Genomic DNA, 17102 nt, shown 5'->3' with positions numbered 1-17102 from the left:
GCAGTTATGTTGTTGCAACAATATGGTATGTGAGTGCATGTACTGCATGGGCTGCTGTTAACAATGGGACAGAAGGACCCTTAATCACTTCATGCTTCATCGCTCCTTGGTGTATCTGCTTGTACGAGTAATTGCGCTGCTTGGGGGATAACAAGGTATACACTTCATGATGGTAACGATACAGTGGTCTCCTAGCTCCGTCCTCCATTTTTACACTGAAGACCAAACATTGCTTATTTTGATTGACAAGGCACTTACCACATTAGAGACCACCAGATCTTGTCCTGCTTTCCTCCTTATACTCTCTGAAGGAAGGAGATGAAAGACTCAGTCAGTAGATGGCAGGTGGAGTTACAACGAACTTAAGCCACTCCATTTTTTGTGTTTCATTCCTATTACCCTAGTTTTAATGAGAGCAGTGTCTCCTTTTTAAAATTAAAATGTCAATGATTTGTTAAAAATTCTCTAACATACTGTTGGCCAGTGTTATGAACCTGGCCTGTCAGTTGTTTGCATGCTGTGAATTAAAGGAAGGGGAGAAATAAAAAAAAAAATTAATAAAATTGCTCCTCTGGAAAAAGTTCACTGTGTGCAAGTCATCTAGCTGTCTGTGGAAGGCACAGGGTTGTAATATGCCTAATTTCATTTTTCAAACATGCTTTTGAGTTGCAATGCGAGAAACTTTATTTTTACATTAATTGCATAAATACATTAAAAATATTCCAGTTGCAGATTAGTGCATTCTTAATAGATTTAATACATTTCATGTAATAAAGTGCAAAAGTGTTATTTTGAGAGTGGAATTCTCTTGTGTTTTCTTACATTTAAATGAATTTAATTCAAAAAAATTGAATGTTTAAATAAATAATTCAGCAAGAAATGGAAAATTAGAAAGACGACCTTTTCACTTCCAAAAGATAACATAAATTAAAATAATGCATACTACTTTTTTTTTATCTGTTTCATGCTCTAGCTTTGATATGCTTCAAAGCACCAGCCAGACCAGCAGTTTGCAAGATACTTCCTGCAAAACACCAATGTAAATAGTTATGGCATTCAGAGTCTTCTGAGACTGATGATTCCATAATAATTCAGATTATTTTTTTGTTTTGATTGTTTTATCTTCTTTTTATCTTCTTTTTTTACCTTTAGTTTTATGTACAGAACTGATTTTTTTTGGCCTGTTTCTCTCTTTAATTTTGCTCAATGCCTTTTGCATTTTTAAATTGTATATTCCTCTCTTCATAACATGTTATCAATCTACTAATTTCTCAAACATTTTTCTTTCTAGCCACTTTTAATCTGTACACAGTTGAGTATATCTTAGGCTCGTTAAATAATTAAGAATGCAGGCAAGCCGAAGATTATGGAAGTAGCCCCATATTTTATAAATTCAGTGTACAGATATCAGTTTCAATATTGAGCTTTGGAATAATCCATAAAATTTAAGATGATTTTGCATGTGGATTTAGGTCAAACAAAATCATTATTCAAGGTGTTTAAATATGATGAATGTCTAGCAACTATAAATAAATAATATGTGATGGAGCAGGATGAAGGGGATTCTTTTCAGACATTGATCATCGGAAAATGTGATCAATTATGTTGATTCAAAGACATGAAGATAATCACTGAAGGTGACATAATAATTGCCAGTGTATTATTTGCTTAACAGAATGAGTACAGAGTATCTGAACAGCGCCGTTAAAACAAGTCTCTTTTTCTGCAAACTCCATAAGAGCAAACCATTCAACTGATTAATTCCTGAAGTTTCATGTTCTCTAGTATTAGACGATGGTTATTAATTTGACTAGGTGTAAATGTTGCCCAGGTCTGACTTCAATCAGTATGCTTTACAGCCAGGTGAATAAGAGGGTACAGTTTTAGTTGTGGGGACTTGACAACACAATGAAGTAGAACTATTGGGATATGTTATCCAAATACCCCACCAGCTGAAAGTTATTTTAATTGTTTTTTCTTTTATTTTTAGAGTTATTTCAATAAAGAATTATCATCCGAAGATAAGAATTATCACTCAGATGCTGCAGTATCACAATAAGGTAATGTGATGACCAACAGTGTCTGACCCCAGAGTTTTTTGCTGCGTTGCATTCACTCATACCCAATTTTTCTAGCTCCACCAATAGTAAGCATTTTTCTTTCCAAACAAAAACATCCTAATAAGCCTTGTCATGTAATCCCATTACAAGGTAATTCAGTTTTATTTATATATGCAAGGAACCTTGTCAAAATCCTGACATTTATTAATTGCCTAGGGTCTAATTCTCAAAGCTGCAGTGTCCATAGTTGCTATTGATTCCAGATGAGCTTTTAAACACACCTCTTCTATAAGTTTTGCTCAGCTTATTACACTAGAGCTGCCCAAGATGAATTGGTGGTCTCTAGGCAAGTCATCTGAAGTCAGTTCTTTGGGGATACTTAGAAAAAAAATGCGCAAAGTTATTGTCTTATTGGAGATTTATTGTGATTTTTTTTGTTTCTTGCATGACAATGTAGACCTGAAATTGCCAAGTAGCAGGTAAAAAATAAATAAAATTAAGGTTTTTTTCATATAAAACATAATTCAGTTGTGGAAATTGTTGCTAAAAATATTGTGGAGATCAAAATTATAAATCCACTTTGGAAAGGAATTTGGCAAATTTTTGGTGGTAAATCTGTGGCCTTTAAACACAATGAAGTCAATTCATTCAATCCTGAGATGAGGAAGTCCATAAACTGCTGATTAACAGGCTAAGAAGAATATATCAGAGGACAGACTGCTCATATGTGACCTGCTTCTTTTATTGTTTCTAAAAGCATCAACCACTGCCCAGTGTTGGAGAAAAAGCTTTGGTGGGTAGACCTTCATTAAATAATAATTCAGCAATAATCTGGTACTTAGAAGGTTTGACTGCTAACAACTCCTTATACCTGTAACCTTTGGCTAGAACAAGAGCACTTACTGTTGCTTGTGATGTCCTCTTCCTGTACATGAATGGACGGAGCCTGCCTTTTTATAGAATAAAAGCAAGGTGTTTCTCTGCTTTAAACAGGCTCAGAGGGGAAGATTTTTTAAATACTGGATTTTTCCTTTGTATTAAGAATAGCTGTTATCAAAGCACTGAACTGTGATACTAACTTATAAAGGGAAACAAGCATGAAGGCCTCTGTGTTTCCTTATGTCTATGCAAATGTACAAGGTAGATGGAAGAGAGAATCCAATAGACTTGTGCCCATAACTGAACTGTATTAATACCTAACTGACTAGTGTCAATACTGGAGGTATGTCTCGATCAGCTATTTTCTTTATTCTATCCTTATAAATAGCAGTCTTAGGAAAAAGTTTGGATTTTTACTAAGTGCTATCCTTCAGGGTGGAAGGAATGAAACAGAAAAGACAGATGATGTTCTATACGTTATTAAATGACACTGTCCTACAAAGGTTGCAGCTTCACACAAGTTGTAATCTAAGTTGTATTAGATTCCTGTATATTATGTATGTTCCTTATCAGTCAAAGACTAGCTCAAAGTGCTGTAAAAGGAATATACGGAAGGGAAGGAAAACTTTACAAGATGCTGTCGTTTGTTCAGGTGTGAGGATGGGCCTGGCAGAGTGTTACAGCCAGAATATGGCTTGAGAGATGTAAGATTTTGTTTATAATAGGTAAGATCGGAACATTTCTTATCATAGAATTAAACTCTAAAATACCTGGATTGCTTCTGCGAACTCAGAAAAAGTCAAGCCAGTAACAAAGAAAATAATTCACTGCTATCTCCTTCAATACTGTACTGTATCTGAGGAAGTATTTCTGGTTCTTCACCTATGGGGCATTTTTTTGTCTGTTTGTTTTCCAGGCCCATCTGCTAAATATCCCAAGCTGGAACTGGAAAGAAGGGGATGATGCAATCTGTCTTGCTGAGCTCAAGCTGGGTTTCATAGCCCAGAGCTGCCTGGCACCGGGCCTTTCAACAATGTTAGCCAACCTCTTCTCTATGAGATCATTCATAAAGGTAATGTCTTGTCTCATTAGAATGTATTAGTCTGCAATTCAGTTTGTCAGATAGCTGAGTAGGAAACATGACTCAAATATGAAACAGATAGGAACACATTAACAGATTTTGTACGATAAAAAAAACAGTGTACACTTCCATACAAAAGTTCTCTGCTGCAAACAGGGCAATGAGCCAGGTTCTGTCAAGTTATGTTTTTATTTTTATTCAGCAAGTGTTTGGCTTTTAAATGATTTTTCAAAGCATCATTCATTTCTAGGGAGATATTTCTGGTGTTTTGTGTTTTGCTTTGTTTTAGACAAACCACATGTTTATCTATGAGAGAAGCCCCTGCTGCTAAAACGAAAATGTGATTTATATATGTCCCATATAGCAACAAAGTGCCCAGAAAAGAGGACTGATCGTTTTGGTCTTTTACATCAAGTGGCTAGTGGACCTCTCACTGTGAGTGTAAATAAGGAACATGTGTTGGAACTGAAGCCTGAACTTCCTACAACGTCATTTGTGTATTTGTTTCTCCTCAAGGAGCTCTTTTGAACTTACATGGCAAAATTTTAACCCCGTTATTCCTAGACTTCTATGACAGGCAGCTGTACTAGTTCACTAGACCAAGGCCTTGATTGCAGCAGTCAGTGTTTCCTTGCTCATGCTTTGCTGGGACACTGATTCCAAGCATAAAGGATGGTCAGTTTCCAATCCCATGAGTGTTATTAATGGGATGGGAAACAGCAGAGTCCAAGGTTGGCCATGGTCCACTTCAAGTCCATTGTGCAAGTAAGTAAAAAAAAAAAAAAAATATGCCTGATGTCCTCAGATGAGAAAGCCAGGACTGTTCTCATAGAGGTGCACATGTCAGTGCAAACCAGTGAATCTTTATTTAGTTCCTATGAAGTCCTGAAATTCTTATTAAGGGATCCTTTGGAGACAGCAGACTCCTGTATGTCAAAAAAATGCCAGTTTTCAATATGGAAACAAGCCTGGGCTCTGGACTTTACTGTCTCTAGTTATGATGTTTGCATCTTTATTCATGTTCTGGGGGAGAAAAAAAAAAGCTGTTTTAATTCAGTAAAGCCAAACCTGGGAACTGTCTATGACTCATCAGCTTATGTCACTTTGATATTAATCCTTTCTACTTATATCCCAAAAGAAAACTGTATCTCTTATGAACTCCATTCTTCTTGCTGATCATTTTGGTCTCCCTCACTCTTGCCTGGTCTGGCAACCCAGGACTTTCAGGAACCTCAAACACTTGTAACAGTCACACTAATGTATCCAAATTACTGAGGCAACCTGTTCTATGAACTTGCTCTTGACATCAGAAGTAGACATGAAACTTTTGCTCAACTTCGGTCTTTCCAAAATCAGAAGGGATCAGTTTTCTCTCAAGGAGATCCAAATATATCGGTATCTCCAGAAGCTGTAGTCTTAATTCAAGTTATTTTAATAATGAATTTTAACTTGCAGTGAGAAAATGGAGAGATTCAGAAAGTGATAAAGTCTACAAATGTCTGGCTACGGGGGAACTGTACTAGAGACACACACTTTTATGACCTGGATTTGTAGTTAAAATATTTAGACAAGTCCAAGACTGCAAATGTAAAGGTAGCATCTTTCCAGAAGATATATCTAACCACTTAAGCCATCTTATTACCCACCTTCAATCCTATATTTTCTTATTTTGTAAGATATTCTTATACTAATTTCAGTACAGTGACAGATCGGACTATCTCACTGATGAACAGTTTTAAGCCAAAGGCTCAGCTTTATAAGGCACTACTCAGATTACATCTAAGTATTTCTATATACACAGAATAAGCATAAAAATAGCAATTAATTTGATTTGGAGGAAGCTGTCAATGTCAGTTTTGCTCTTGTTTCTGTGATTATATACAGTTATAAACAGAATAGTGTCCAGACATACCTTAACTTGCGTTACTTCAGATGTCATCTTTGGATGGCACTGAGAGAAAAAATGCTGTAAAATAGTTCATTGGGAGAATGCAAGGCTCTGTTAGTACTGGTTAAAAAGATGTCTACCACTTAACTAAGAATGAATTGTCCAGGCACGTAAAATGCGTATAATAATTTCCAAAGATCTCTGAGTATATTAAAATCTAAAGCAAAATAAACATACAAGAACTGATACACATTTCTTTATGAGAATCCAACTTGATTGGTGACAACAAAAGGTTTGTTTATTTACCTGAAAGGATGTTCTTTCTCCAAGCTGTCTCACTCTTAAAAACTGTATTTGAAAGCTAAAACTATTACTGAGTGGTGGCTGTGAATCAACAGTGTATTGTAGGAGAGCAACTACATTGAAAAGATGTCCATTCCCTAAAAGAACTTCAACCCTTTTCATTTAGAGCACTGAATTTAAGTACTGTCAGACCTTCCTAAATTCCTTGGGCAATTGTTATTAGTGGAGTCTCCCACAAGATAGGAGATTGCCAGGAAAATGTACTGAAACTTCTGTATTTGTTAAAGAAAGCTTGAAATGTGTGTTTGTTCCTCCTCCTTCATAATGTGATTAGAAAGTGATTTAATGTGCCATAAATGTTTGGTCAGTCAAACACAAATGAACATGATTGATGGTGACATTACACACATTTAACTCATTATGTGTTACTTTACAGCAAAATGATTTGTGTAAACAGTCTGCCCAGTATTAGAGGTAAAACAAACTAAGAAACCTCAAAATATTATATTTGTTCCTAATATTTTCCTTTTGGTTTTAGCGATGTAATCTCATATGGAATCTTTTATGTTCTCTTTGGCACCAAACTGAACAAAAAGGAAATCAGCTCAAAAATATTAAGGTTCTGTAAACACTTAAAGGAAGACAGATAGATTGCACAACATAGGATATGTTAAGGAAAAAAAACTACACCTGTAAACTGTATTTCAATAATGCAGTCTTTTTATAGCACAGACTGTTATCGTTGTGTTAATAAAGGAATTGGGACTCTCTATTACTTGCATAGTCTCAGAAAAAGATGGAAATACTATACTGTACTGCAATTTCTGCATTGTTTGGATTAGCAAATGTATGCCAGAAGTCTACCCATATGAAAAACATTGGAATAGAAGGCAGAGGTGGTCAGATTTTGTGCCTGTACACAACCATGCAAGCCAATATGAATTAGTATTGTTATGTAAATTAATAAAATATGGAACGTGGTCATTGAGTGTAACAGAAGTCCACAAATGAATTAGTTTTGTCTTTGCTCTATTGGTAAGACAGCACACCTCATTCCAGATCTGAAAAATTATCTAGAGCAGTCTCAATTCTCCTCTAAGCTATTTTGAGAGCAGGAATGGGCTCTTTTGGCAGCTGTTGCTCACACCCACACATATGCAATGCCCACTTCTCCTACTACATTCCTTTCTAGTCCAGACTGAAAGAGAGACTTAATAAAGCCACACAGATTTACATCAGTCAGGTGCTTACCTACACTGACGGAACGCATCAACTTGTTTGCTGTTTATTTTTTTGGCCACCTAGGCAGCCTTGGACTGGTTTAAAGTATGAGACTAGGGTATGCACAGTGAATTCCTTCAAATGAAGGAGAACTTTAAAAGGGATGTGGGGAGGAAATGCAACTTCTCAATATATTGTGAGGTTCTTCAGGAGGCTGCATAATAAACTGGTTACCTGATCCTCCTCACAGGATTTAGACCAAATATTAATGTAGCCTGTTACCAAAGACATTTATTCTCTAAAAGGTCTGCCTGAATGTAATCTTTTTAATCATTGAGTCTAGGAATTAAAAACTGTTGTGGTTGAAAACTGTTTGCTATTTACAAATAGTATCGGTCCTTGTGATGAGTATATTTGTCTTGGACTGAAGTCTACCATGGAGTGCATTTTTCAGTCAATCATTGGAACAGATCAACACCAATCTATCTTCTGCATTATGATTGGATAGAGATACTGCCCTGTTTTGTAAATTTGAAAATATTAAAAGTAGAGCCTGTGTGCCTTTGAGTTCAAACCCATCAAGGCCAGCATCTAAAGAAGAATTAGTTGTCATAATATTTCAAGAATACTCTCTCTGCTTTGACCTACTACAAGACTCTACATTAGTATGAACAATGAAAAAGTGCATATATCTCATTTGAAATTAGAGCTAATCTTAATTAGCATATTTGATGTTTTATAAAACATACTCTTTTCATGCCAATTTTAAAAAAACAATCTTGCATACAGAAAGAACTATGGGAATACTTGGCTGAGGTTGTAAAATTTTTATACCACTAAGGATACTTTTAGCTTTGATTTAAGCGGACAATGGAATTGAGTAAAGAGGTAATTGATAATTTATAATACTTAAGGAAATTCAATTATAAGACTGTAAATCTAAGAAGCTTCACTCTTTACTAGGAGTGTATGAATTGCTTTCAGCCAATTACTTATCTGTCAGATTTTGATATCCGTATCTAAAGGCATAATAAAACCAGACATTCACACAAGCAATTTGGGTGGACTGAAAAAGCATTATAGGTGAACGTGAGAAAATGTTTAAAATACATTGCTTTCAATATACCACTTCTTTTCAACTACCAATCAAGAATATTCTGTGTGCTTCCTTTTTATTCTCATCTATGTTTTTAGAAAAATACCCACAATGCTGTGGAGAAAAGAATTATAAAATTAAACATCAAGAAGCCTTGGAAGTGTTCTGAAGCTAGGGGGAGGTAGGAGTCCCTCTGTTAGATGGAAGTAGATGAAAATAGCTTGGCAAGGGCTCAAGAAAATTGCCCCAGTGAAGATGTTATTTTCTAGGCATTTTTTGTGAAACATTTCTCTACATGGTCTTCTGGGCATCTTTGAAGAGAAAATTTTGTATGTATTTTAGACAGGAAATAGGTAACAACTTTCATGTTGTTTACACAACACTTTATTTAATTTTTTGATACAAACCTTATAATTTTCGGAAGACAATTCAGAATTTCTGAATTGCATGCATTTAGACAAAATACTGCATAATGGGACACATATGCTGAACAAAAAAAATTAGACCAGTAGAAAAAGCAAGATCACTTTAACAACAGAACTGAAATATTCAAGTGCTTTTCTAGAGAGATAACTCATTCATTTACTGTACTTTTTGTGGTTTTTTTATTATTCAATTAGATAAGGTTGTTTATAAAAGTAAATATATGTCTAAAATATCAAATGCATGATCTTCTTCCAAACATCTGAAATTATTCTCAAAGGCTTTGTACTATTTTGTGCTCCTTCCTTGGTGGTGATGAGCTGAGCTTATTCAATACTAGGGAGCAGACTTTACAGCTGCTTTCATTGTGCTATAAAGGAATTTTCATTGTGTCAATTCCTTAATATTTATAAAGACACCCCACCATCCTTTCCCATTTTTGCCTTGCAAAATGCAACAAAAGATCCTAGGTCACACTTCAACAGCTCTAGCATTAGTTCTCTGTCTTGATAGTGAGACTTAGATCTTGACAGAAGAAGTTATATAGCATTATCAGGTTCAGATATACTCAATCTCTTTCATGTAACTATTTATGTCATTACACTGAGAAGCAAATGCTATGAACAAGGTAGATCAGTTGGGGTGACAGAGCTCCTGATAATGACACTGCCAGTGGGTAGGGCTGGGTGTATTAGGGGTTTAGTTTTTTTCCTGACAATACTAATGGTTGTGCTTGCAAGATGTACATTGTTTTTTCATATTTCTGTCACCATGTCTCACTAGGAAATTACTGTATTATGTAAATATATTTGCTGATAACAACATTGTATCTATATACAGATAGAAGAGAGCAGAGGAGCATTGTGACTTAAAAAAAGATACAGATGAAAATTAGATTTCTTCTCTTGGGATACACTATGTCATCTTCCAGCTATTCTTCATACAGGCTATTGAATCAGTGGGTAATTTGTTTTATGACTACCCAGGAGACAGAATTGCGATGTAACATAGTCAGGGAAAGATAGCCATGTGCTTACAGTACTAGAGAGGAACTTGGAAGATATAGATTCAAGTCACTGTGGTGGTATGGCACATTCTGTGTGAGGTCCAGCAGTTACCTAAACTCTCTTTACCTTGCTTCCTAGCTGTGATCAGAATAACTTAAATTTTTGCTGCTATTTGTTAAGATTTCCTCTTGAGTTTGTAAGGTCTCTGAAGAAAAAAATTACTTCTTACTGTCTGTACCAACTCAACATCCTGTGATAAAGTTTTGCTATGATTTAACGTCAAAGTCAAAAGAAAATGCTATGTACTTATTCTTAATAATTTATAGTGTGGTCAGCAGTAGAAGATAGTGAATGATTCCTTGTTGCTGTATCAGCTGCTAATTGTTCTGTCGTCTTATCTTTCTAGAATGTTACATTTACTCATGTTGCTGCAGTATCAGCTTGAAGTATGTTAGTTATTTAACTTCAGGGATAAAAATAACAGAATGACCTGCAAAGCCTTCTCTTTAGGATCATGCAGGGAAAGGTCTTTCATGAAGACAGATGCTCTTTTCTGTGAGTAAAGGCATGTAGAAGTGCCTTTTGTTACTGGTTGGTGATATGCTTGAGGTGTACAATATTTGATGAGTAAAGGAGGTCCAAATTAAAAAAAGGGAATAGAATTGTTCTTGATCAATTATTGTGTCTTCATTCAACAGTTATACCTTATATAAGATCTGTAGAGGCCTATGTATGAGGCTAAATGAAAGCAGAAATAATATGCAAGAAATGAGAAGAGGTAAAAGGGAAAAGAATAAATGATAGCAGGACCAAATAATATCAAGGGGTTTTTTTGGTTATTTTTCCCTCAGTGAAGTAGTTCACTGCTGTTGTGTTTGTGTACTTCATGCCTTCTGGTGTTCTTGTGTTGTTCCTCACTGCAGCTTTTCTGCTACATTTTATTCTATTCTAAATATTGAGTGGCATTAACTTCTGCTTTAATTATTCTGCCAGCAAAGGCACATCCCCTCATATCAAAGCAGTATTTGACTCTTTAATTATTCACAGTTTTTGTTACCAAGACAGTATTCTCCAGTAAATAATAAAGGTTTTATCTGAGGATGGCATGCCCCATCCCTGGAAGTGTTCAAGGCCAGGTTGGATGGAGCTTTGAGCAACCTGGTCTAGTGGAAGGTGTCCCTGCCCATGGCAGGGGGGTTGGAACTAGATGATCTTTAAAGGTCCCTTCCAACCCAAACCATTCTGTGATTCTATGATCTAAATTCCGAACTTCTCAAACTGGCAGTTATCCACATAGATAATGATGAACAGGAGATAAAGCCTGGTATCACCCTCTGATACCAGAACTAAACTAGCACATTTGGCTTCCTGGAACCCACAATACTTAATATAGGTTTATGCTTTTTGCTGGAATGTGTTTGTTCGGCCAACAAGCAAAGCTTTACCACAGAAAACTTTTCACTGAAATGAAATCTGTTCTCTTTGTCTCAACTGTATTAGTCCATACTGTACAAAGGTAGAAAATACAAGTATCCAGATTCTGCTCTCAGGAGCTGAAATAGGATAGACCAGTAATTATTTGCAGTAACAAAATTATCTTTATAACCATAAAATTGAAACTACTGTAGGTTATTCTTTGTTTTTCAAGTTAAAGTCAAGGTTGTTTTTGTCTTTGTAAGCACAGTAATATTTTCAGGTAGGCTAAAATAAATTTCATTAACCAGATAAATAACTTCCATCGTTCTACTGAATGACATTTGTGGTAACCTTGATTAGTAGCATCTTGAACCAAACTCACCCCAAATTGGGCTTTTTTGCTTCTATAAAATTTACATAACATTTAACTATTCCCCATTGTTTTCAGGCAACTGACATGTAAACATCAAATTTTTAAGTGCATATGGGACAGATTATTTCATCTCTACATTAACAGTTAAGTTTTGGCTACTTACTCTTATTATATAGATAAGTATGGGTAAGTAGTAGATACATATCAGTAAGTCCAGAGATGGACCGCACAACAATCACTCAAGTTATGGTTAAGTATTTTAAAGGAAAATAAACACACATTATGAAGAATCAGATTTATTTAGGGATTCAGTTTTTGAGGTTAACTGCAGCAGCAGACTTTAAAATATCATCACAAAGGCTTAACTAGTCAAGAGCACAATGAGTCCTAAAGTATTTTGTCTCATTTTAAGGATTTTGAAATTAGTACCTTACTGACATGGATTAGGGGAGAAACTGCTTATGTTTATCTGTGGAACCTTACTCTATTAAAACTCAGGGAAACTGCAAGACTCAAGGAATCAGGAAAGCAATATTGAACAATGGAGGTTCTTAATACTAGCTTCAATTCTAGCAGACCAGCAGGTACTCCCTTTCAAAAAATACCAGGCAGGTGACCATCTCTCTCTTTGAAATCACAGGGAAAATGTCATGGTTCAGGCAGAGATAAAATGCAAAGGTCATCTTTAGTCTGTTGTTATCATTATCTTATAATATTTTATAGCATCCCAACTATCAGCAATTCTTTAAATTCATTAATCAACATTTCATGGTATCCTAACAGAACATATCTTAATCATTCCAATCACTTCATGAAGGTTAATTTAACACTAACCAGTGAAGCTTGATGACTGCTTGGTGAATGAGTTTGGTTTTTTCCAGTCCTTTCTTAGTCCTTGACTAAGGGTGAGTACTTAACTATAGGTCTGATCTGCAGTTCCTTCCTCCAAATCAAAACCATCTGCCTAAAGGAAAGAAAGCAAGGGAAGAAAGTAGAAAGGAGAAAGACATAGTGTATTTGTGTATTTTTTTTCCAACCCCAGGTGGTGTCAATCTAAGAAAAAGCCACAAAATAGACCATAAGTTACAAACATGTCCTTGCTATCATTACTCTTATTTTTTACCAAGCCTGCACTTTATCTGTTTTCTGTATATAAAGAGTTGCTGATCAGCAACATTTGCAAGCTTCACATAAATAAAAGGGTTATAAAAAATGTGATGTGACTTCTCTGTGTGTGGTGGAGAATAATACAATGCAAATCCCTTTTAGCATCCCACATGGTCTCTGAATGGTGAAACAATTTCTATGGAAGAAAATTTCTCTTGATTGCTTGCAGCCCACTTGTCAGGGAGTGTATGATTTGGAACATTTCCATATTGCAATTTATTCTTGCAGTTGTTTACTTCTCCAGAACTAGAGTAACTGGTTACTTGGCAGCCTATCAACAGGAGAAGAAAATTGAAAAGAAATAAATTCATTGTAATTTATATTTCACTGGTTTCTTGAAAAGTTTCCAATCCTTCTGTTCTTTAGAACATTCTTTTGAAACAGTGCCTTTTGACTAGTTTAACATGGGCAAAAGATTGGTGAATCCCAAATTTGTACTCAGCGTGTAGGATAAAAATGCAAACTTTATATAAAGTACTATATAAGTTCTGTTGAAATAGCTGTGGAATTCAGATTTTTTTTAATATTGGAAAATTGTCCAAGAGAGGTTTGGGTCACACCAAATTGCAATGAAAGTTATACTGTAAAATAATATATAATATAAAAGTAATAGTAATAGTTAATAATATAATATAACAATATAATAGATTTTATTTAATAATATAATATTAGAACATAATGATATAATATGAAAATTATTTTGATTTATTTTTTCTAACTTAAATCTTTATGTCAAAATACACTCCTGTTTCTTTCTGCTTTGTGCTGTTCAATGATCCTAAGCATGTCAGAATCAGTAGAGAATGTTTGAGTGGTTTAAACAAGCTGTGGATCAGGCTATTACAGGGAAGAGGTGCTTTTAAGTTGTAGAAGAGTTTGAAAAGCTCATCAATACAAGCCATGTGTGGACATGGTATGAAGATGCTTCTTTAAGTTAGACAATTAGCAGAGCTGTAGTTCTTATATGTGCTGCTAGGACACTACACTCCTGACATGCTTCTGCAACTGTAGAGGCTCAACTGCAATTCCCTTTCTCTGAAGCCTTTTAATGTAGCTGTTGCTTTATTTCCTGCTAATGAATAATATAATCCTGTTTTTTCTCACTGAGATTAGTATGTATGACAGTACTGCATCCCTCGCTTTTTTGGTACTGTCTATCCATTAAATGCTAGTTTGACATGGAATTGGTCTTGCTGTCTCTTAAAGCTTTTAAAAGTGAACTTTTTTCTAACGTGACTTAGACATTTTTTCCATAGTTTATCCTGATTAGTGGGAAGACAAGATGTCTGTATGATTTAAGCATAGAATAAGTGACTAGGTTGAAGCAGGCAAAGAAGATAACCACGTTATGAGCCTGAAAGAGGTTTGAAAGAGAAGGTGGAAATACTGCTGATGGAGAAGTAAGATAAAGAACTCTGTCAGTAAAAGCACTGTCAGTTGGTGGCTCTACATCCTCTAGTACATGTCAGTGAGGCAGGCTATTTCTGTTTGGATAAAGGAGTTAAGAGGGAAATGGAAAGCAAGATATACAGGACATAAGCCTAGAGAAACAGTTCTGTTGGTATTGTGGGTGATGTTAGGTAATTATATGGTAGTGAAGAGAAACAAAGGGGCAGAGTCAAGGGCAAGGACTTAGGGAACTGCAGGCAGGGGAAGTGGGGGTGGAGACAGCTCTCCAAAAGAGCAAAAAAAAGGAGTAGGGAGAGGAACATTACTGCATTTACATAGAATTCTTATTTTGTGGGGTTTTGTGAGCTTCATGTGTTGGAACTGGAGTAAGAATATGAAATACAGAACTATAACTTAAAACTTAGAAAATATTAAGTGTTTAATAAAAATGTATAAGAAGGAACAAGAAAAATCCATTCTAGACTCTTGGGGAATAAATAGGACTCCGTAACCATTATAGCTTTTGTTTTTAAAATGTAGTTTACTTTTACAGCTTGTGCTCATATAATTTTATTTCCTAAAGCATATAAGATTTTAAAAGTTCCTAAAGATTTAATTTAAAATAAAAAAATGTCAATTACTTAGCTTAAAAGTTTTGTTAAACACTTAACGTTTTCATCTGATTATACCTTGTTTAGAAGCATAATTTAGAGTAGAATAATAAGTGCAACTAATGAAACACCAATATAAACAAACCAGTTAAAGGAAAAATAGAATTAATATCCAGAAAGAAGTTTTGAATGATATCTATGTAGGCATGAGTTCATTTTTAAATTTAAGAGGCAGAAAGCCAGTTCCTGGATATATTATAAACACATAGAGTATGTTGCTGGTCACAGACTGAACTGTCTGGTGATTAGAGCATTTGCTTTAATTTTTCCCATCTTAAATTTTTATCCTTTTTTGAATTTACATGGTGAGATTTCCTTTAAGCCCTGTATGTTATGCAAGAACTTCTTGCTTTAATGCTGTTTTAAAACAGCTATAGTTTGACACAACAGACAAAGATAAGTTCTTGCTTTAAAATGCTTTTCTCAATTCAATTTATTGCTGAATAGCAGAAAAATTAATTTGGACATCTTTACCCAAGTCATTTACAATCCATGTATTAATTTATTTTCTTGAATACTGACAGAGATGTATGTATATATTGCTGTTTGGAACATATTTTCGTAACAAACCCCACACCCCTCCTAACATACCATAATACTTTTACCATAAAGAATATACAGGCCTATGTTTTGCTGCCATAAGGCACTTGATACCATTAAAATCCTTGACTGGATATTATCCAAGGCATTTGTCATAGTGGGCAGTAATATAGCTGCACAAAATTTTAAAGCAGTAATAAGTTGTTTATCTTACTGGACTGAATTCTGTGATAAGAATTTCTGAAATTCTGAGATTTCTCTGTGTAATGAGAAAAAAACCCTGGCTGGTTGCTGTTACACTGGCTCTGGGACTTTAGACAAGCAAGATCAGCAGTGTAGATGAAAGCATTTGAGCTTTACCTGCAGTAATTTATGAGAATGGATGTTCCTGAAGTATCCTTTTTGCCACTTCACTGGGCCTGGCTACTGCTCTGTTTCCTGCAGGATTAGTATCGTCATCTCTTTACACAATGTAGACTGAGCTTCAGAAAAAGCTGGGGATATCAGAAAAAGACAAATAGTGAAATGTTATAGAGAGCCAAGTCCTTCTCAGATCAGTCAGTATTTGGTACTTCAGCCTTTCAGGTAGCTTTGCAAATCTCTACCAATAGTTTTTTAAAAAATACTTTCTCATTATGTCAGTTTTGTGGCCTTCACATCTAAACTCAATGCTGTCTTACTTTCTGCTCTGTAAGATGAAGACCATAATGGGGCTACCTAAACAGTGGAACTATGAGTTTCTTTATTTTTTTGCAAAGAATAAAATATAGCTTTTAGACATGAACTAAATTACAAGATAAATATTTCAATGATCTGTAAAATCATGTGCCTTATTTAGGAAAATTAAAAACTCTGATCTCTCAGTCTCTCTCTTTTTACTTGTTTCCTATTTACTATCTAGTCAGATAGAGTCTGGTTAATGAAAATGTGGTTATATAAAATATAAAAAAACCCACCCCACATTATTTTTGCTAGTCTGATGTAACTGACATGTTTCTCACTAATTTTTATATATTGTATTATCATAATACATTTTTTGGTGCTGTGTATGATTCTTGCAAATATGAATTTCTCTGTTCACACAATTTATATAGCACAATTAGTGAATAAAGCCAAAGAGATAATTACATGCAAGAATGTCCCATTGTGGTTGAAATTTTTGCTGTATTTTAATGTGATGTAATAAATAGGGAAGCAACAGTTTGATGTGAAGCCTTAGATATTTCAGGCTGTGTGTTTGTGGTGGTTTCCCTCGTTTGCCTAGGAATGGCTCATTGGGAATGACAGTCAAATCTTGAACAAACTTGGATGAAGGCACAAATTATGGTATAGAGAACTGGGATTTCAACAGTGAACAGCTTTAGCACATGCCATATTTCCAGTCCTGTCAGCTAGCTTTGTATTTGCTGTTCTGAATTATGGTGCTACTCCTGCTGACAGATACTAAGCAGCTCAACCCAGTTGCCTTAATATAGGTGTTTGATGCTAATTGAAAGACCTTATAGAGTGTCTGAGACATAAGCTTTATAGATATGACATGGCATCCACAGACCGCAGGGCAGCAGCTGGAAGCTAGGTGGGATTGCAT

The 17102-nt window shown here is 35.1% G+C and overlaps 1 protein-coding gene across 36 annotated transcripts in view; it reads left to right on the top strand.

Annotated features, from left to right (window-relative positions):
• KCNMA1 (potassium calcium-activated channel subfamily M alpha 1) overlaps window positions 1–17102 on the top strand; it is a 527339-nt gene that overhangs the window by 371116 nt on the left and 139121 nt on the right. For all 36 annotated transcript variants that reach the window (XM_041127120.1, XM_030030358.2, XM_030030356.2 and 33 more), the window contains 2 exons: window positions 1991–2060; window positions 3856–4011. In XM_041127120.1, the coding sequence (XP_040983054.1) occupies window positions 1991–2060; window positions 3856–4011 (226 nt within the window). The remainder of the gene's footprint in view (window positions 1–1990; window positions 2061–3855; window positions 4012–17102) is intronic.

The sequence above is a fragment of the Aquila chrysaetos genome, chromosome 11 (assembly GCF_900496995.4).
Source record: "Aquila chrysaetos chrysaetos chromosome 11, bAquChr1.4, whole genome shotgun sequence".
In the NCBI taxonomy this organism is placed as follows: Eukaryota; Metazoa; Chordata; class Aves; order Accipitriformes; family Accipitridae; genus Aquila; species Aquila chrysaetos.
The sequence above is the reverse complement of the archived record's forward strand: the minus strand, read 5'-3'. Positions and strand labels throughout refer to the sequence as shown.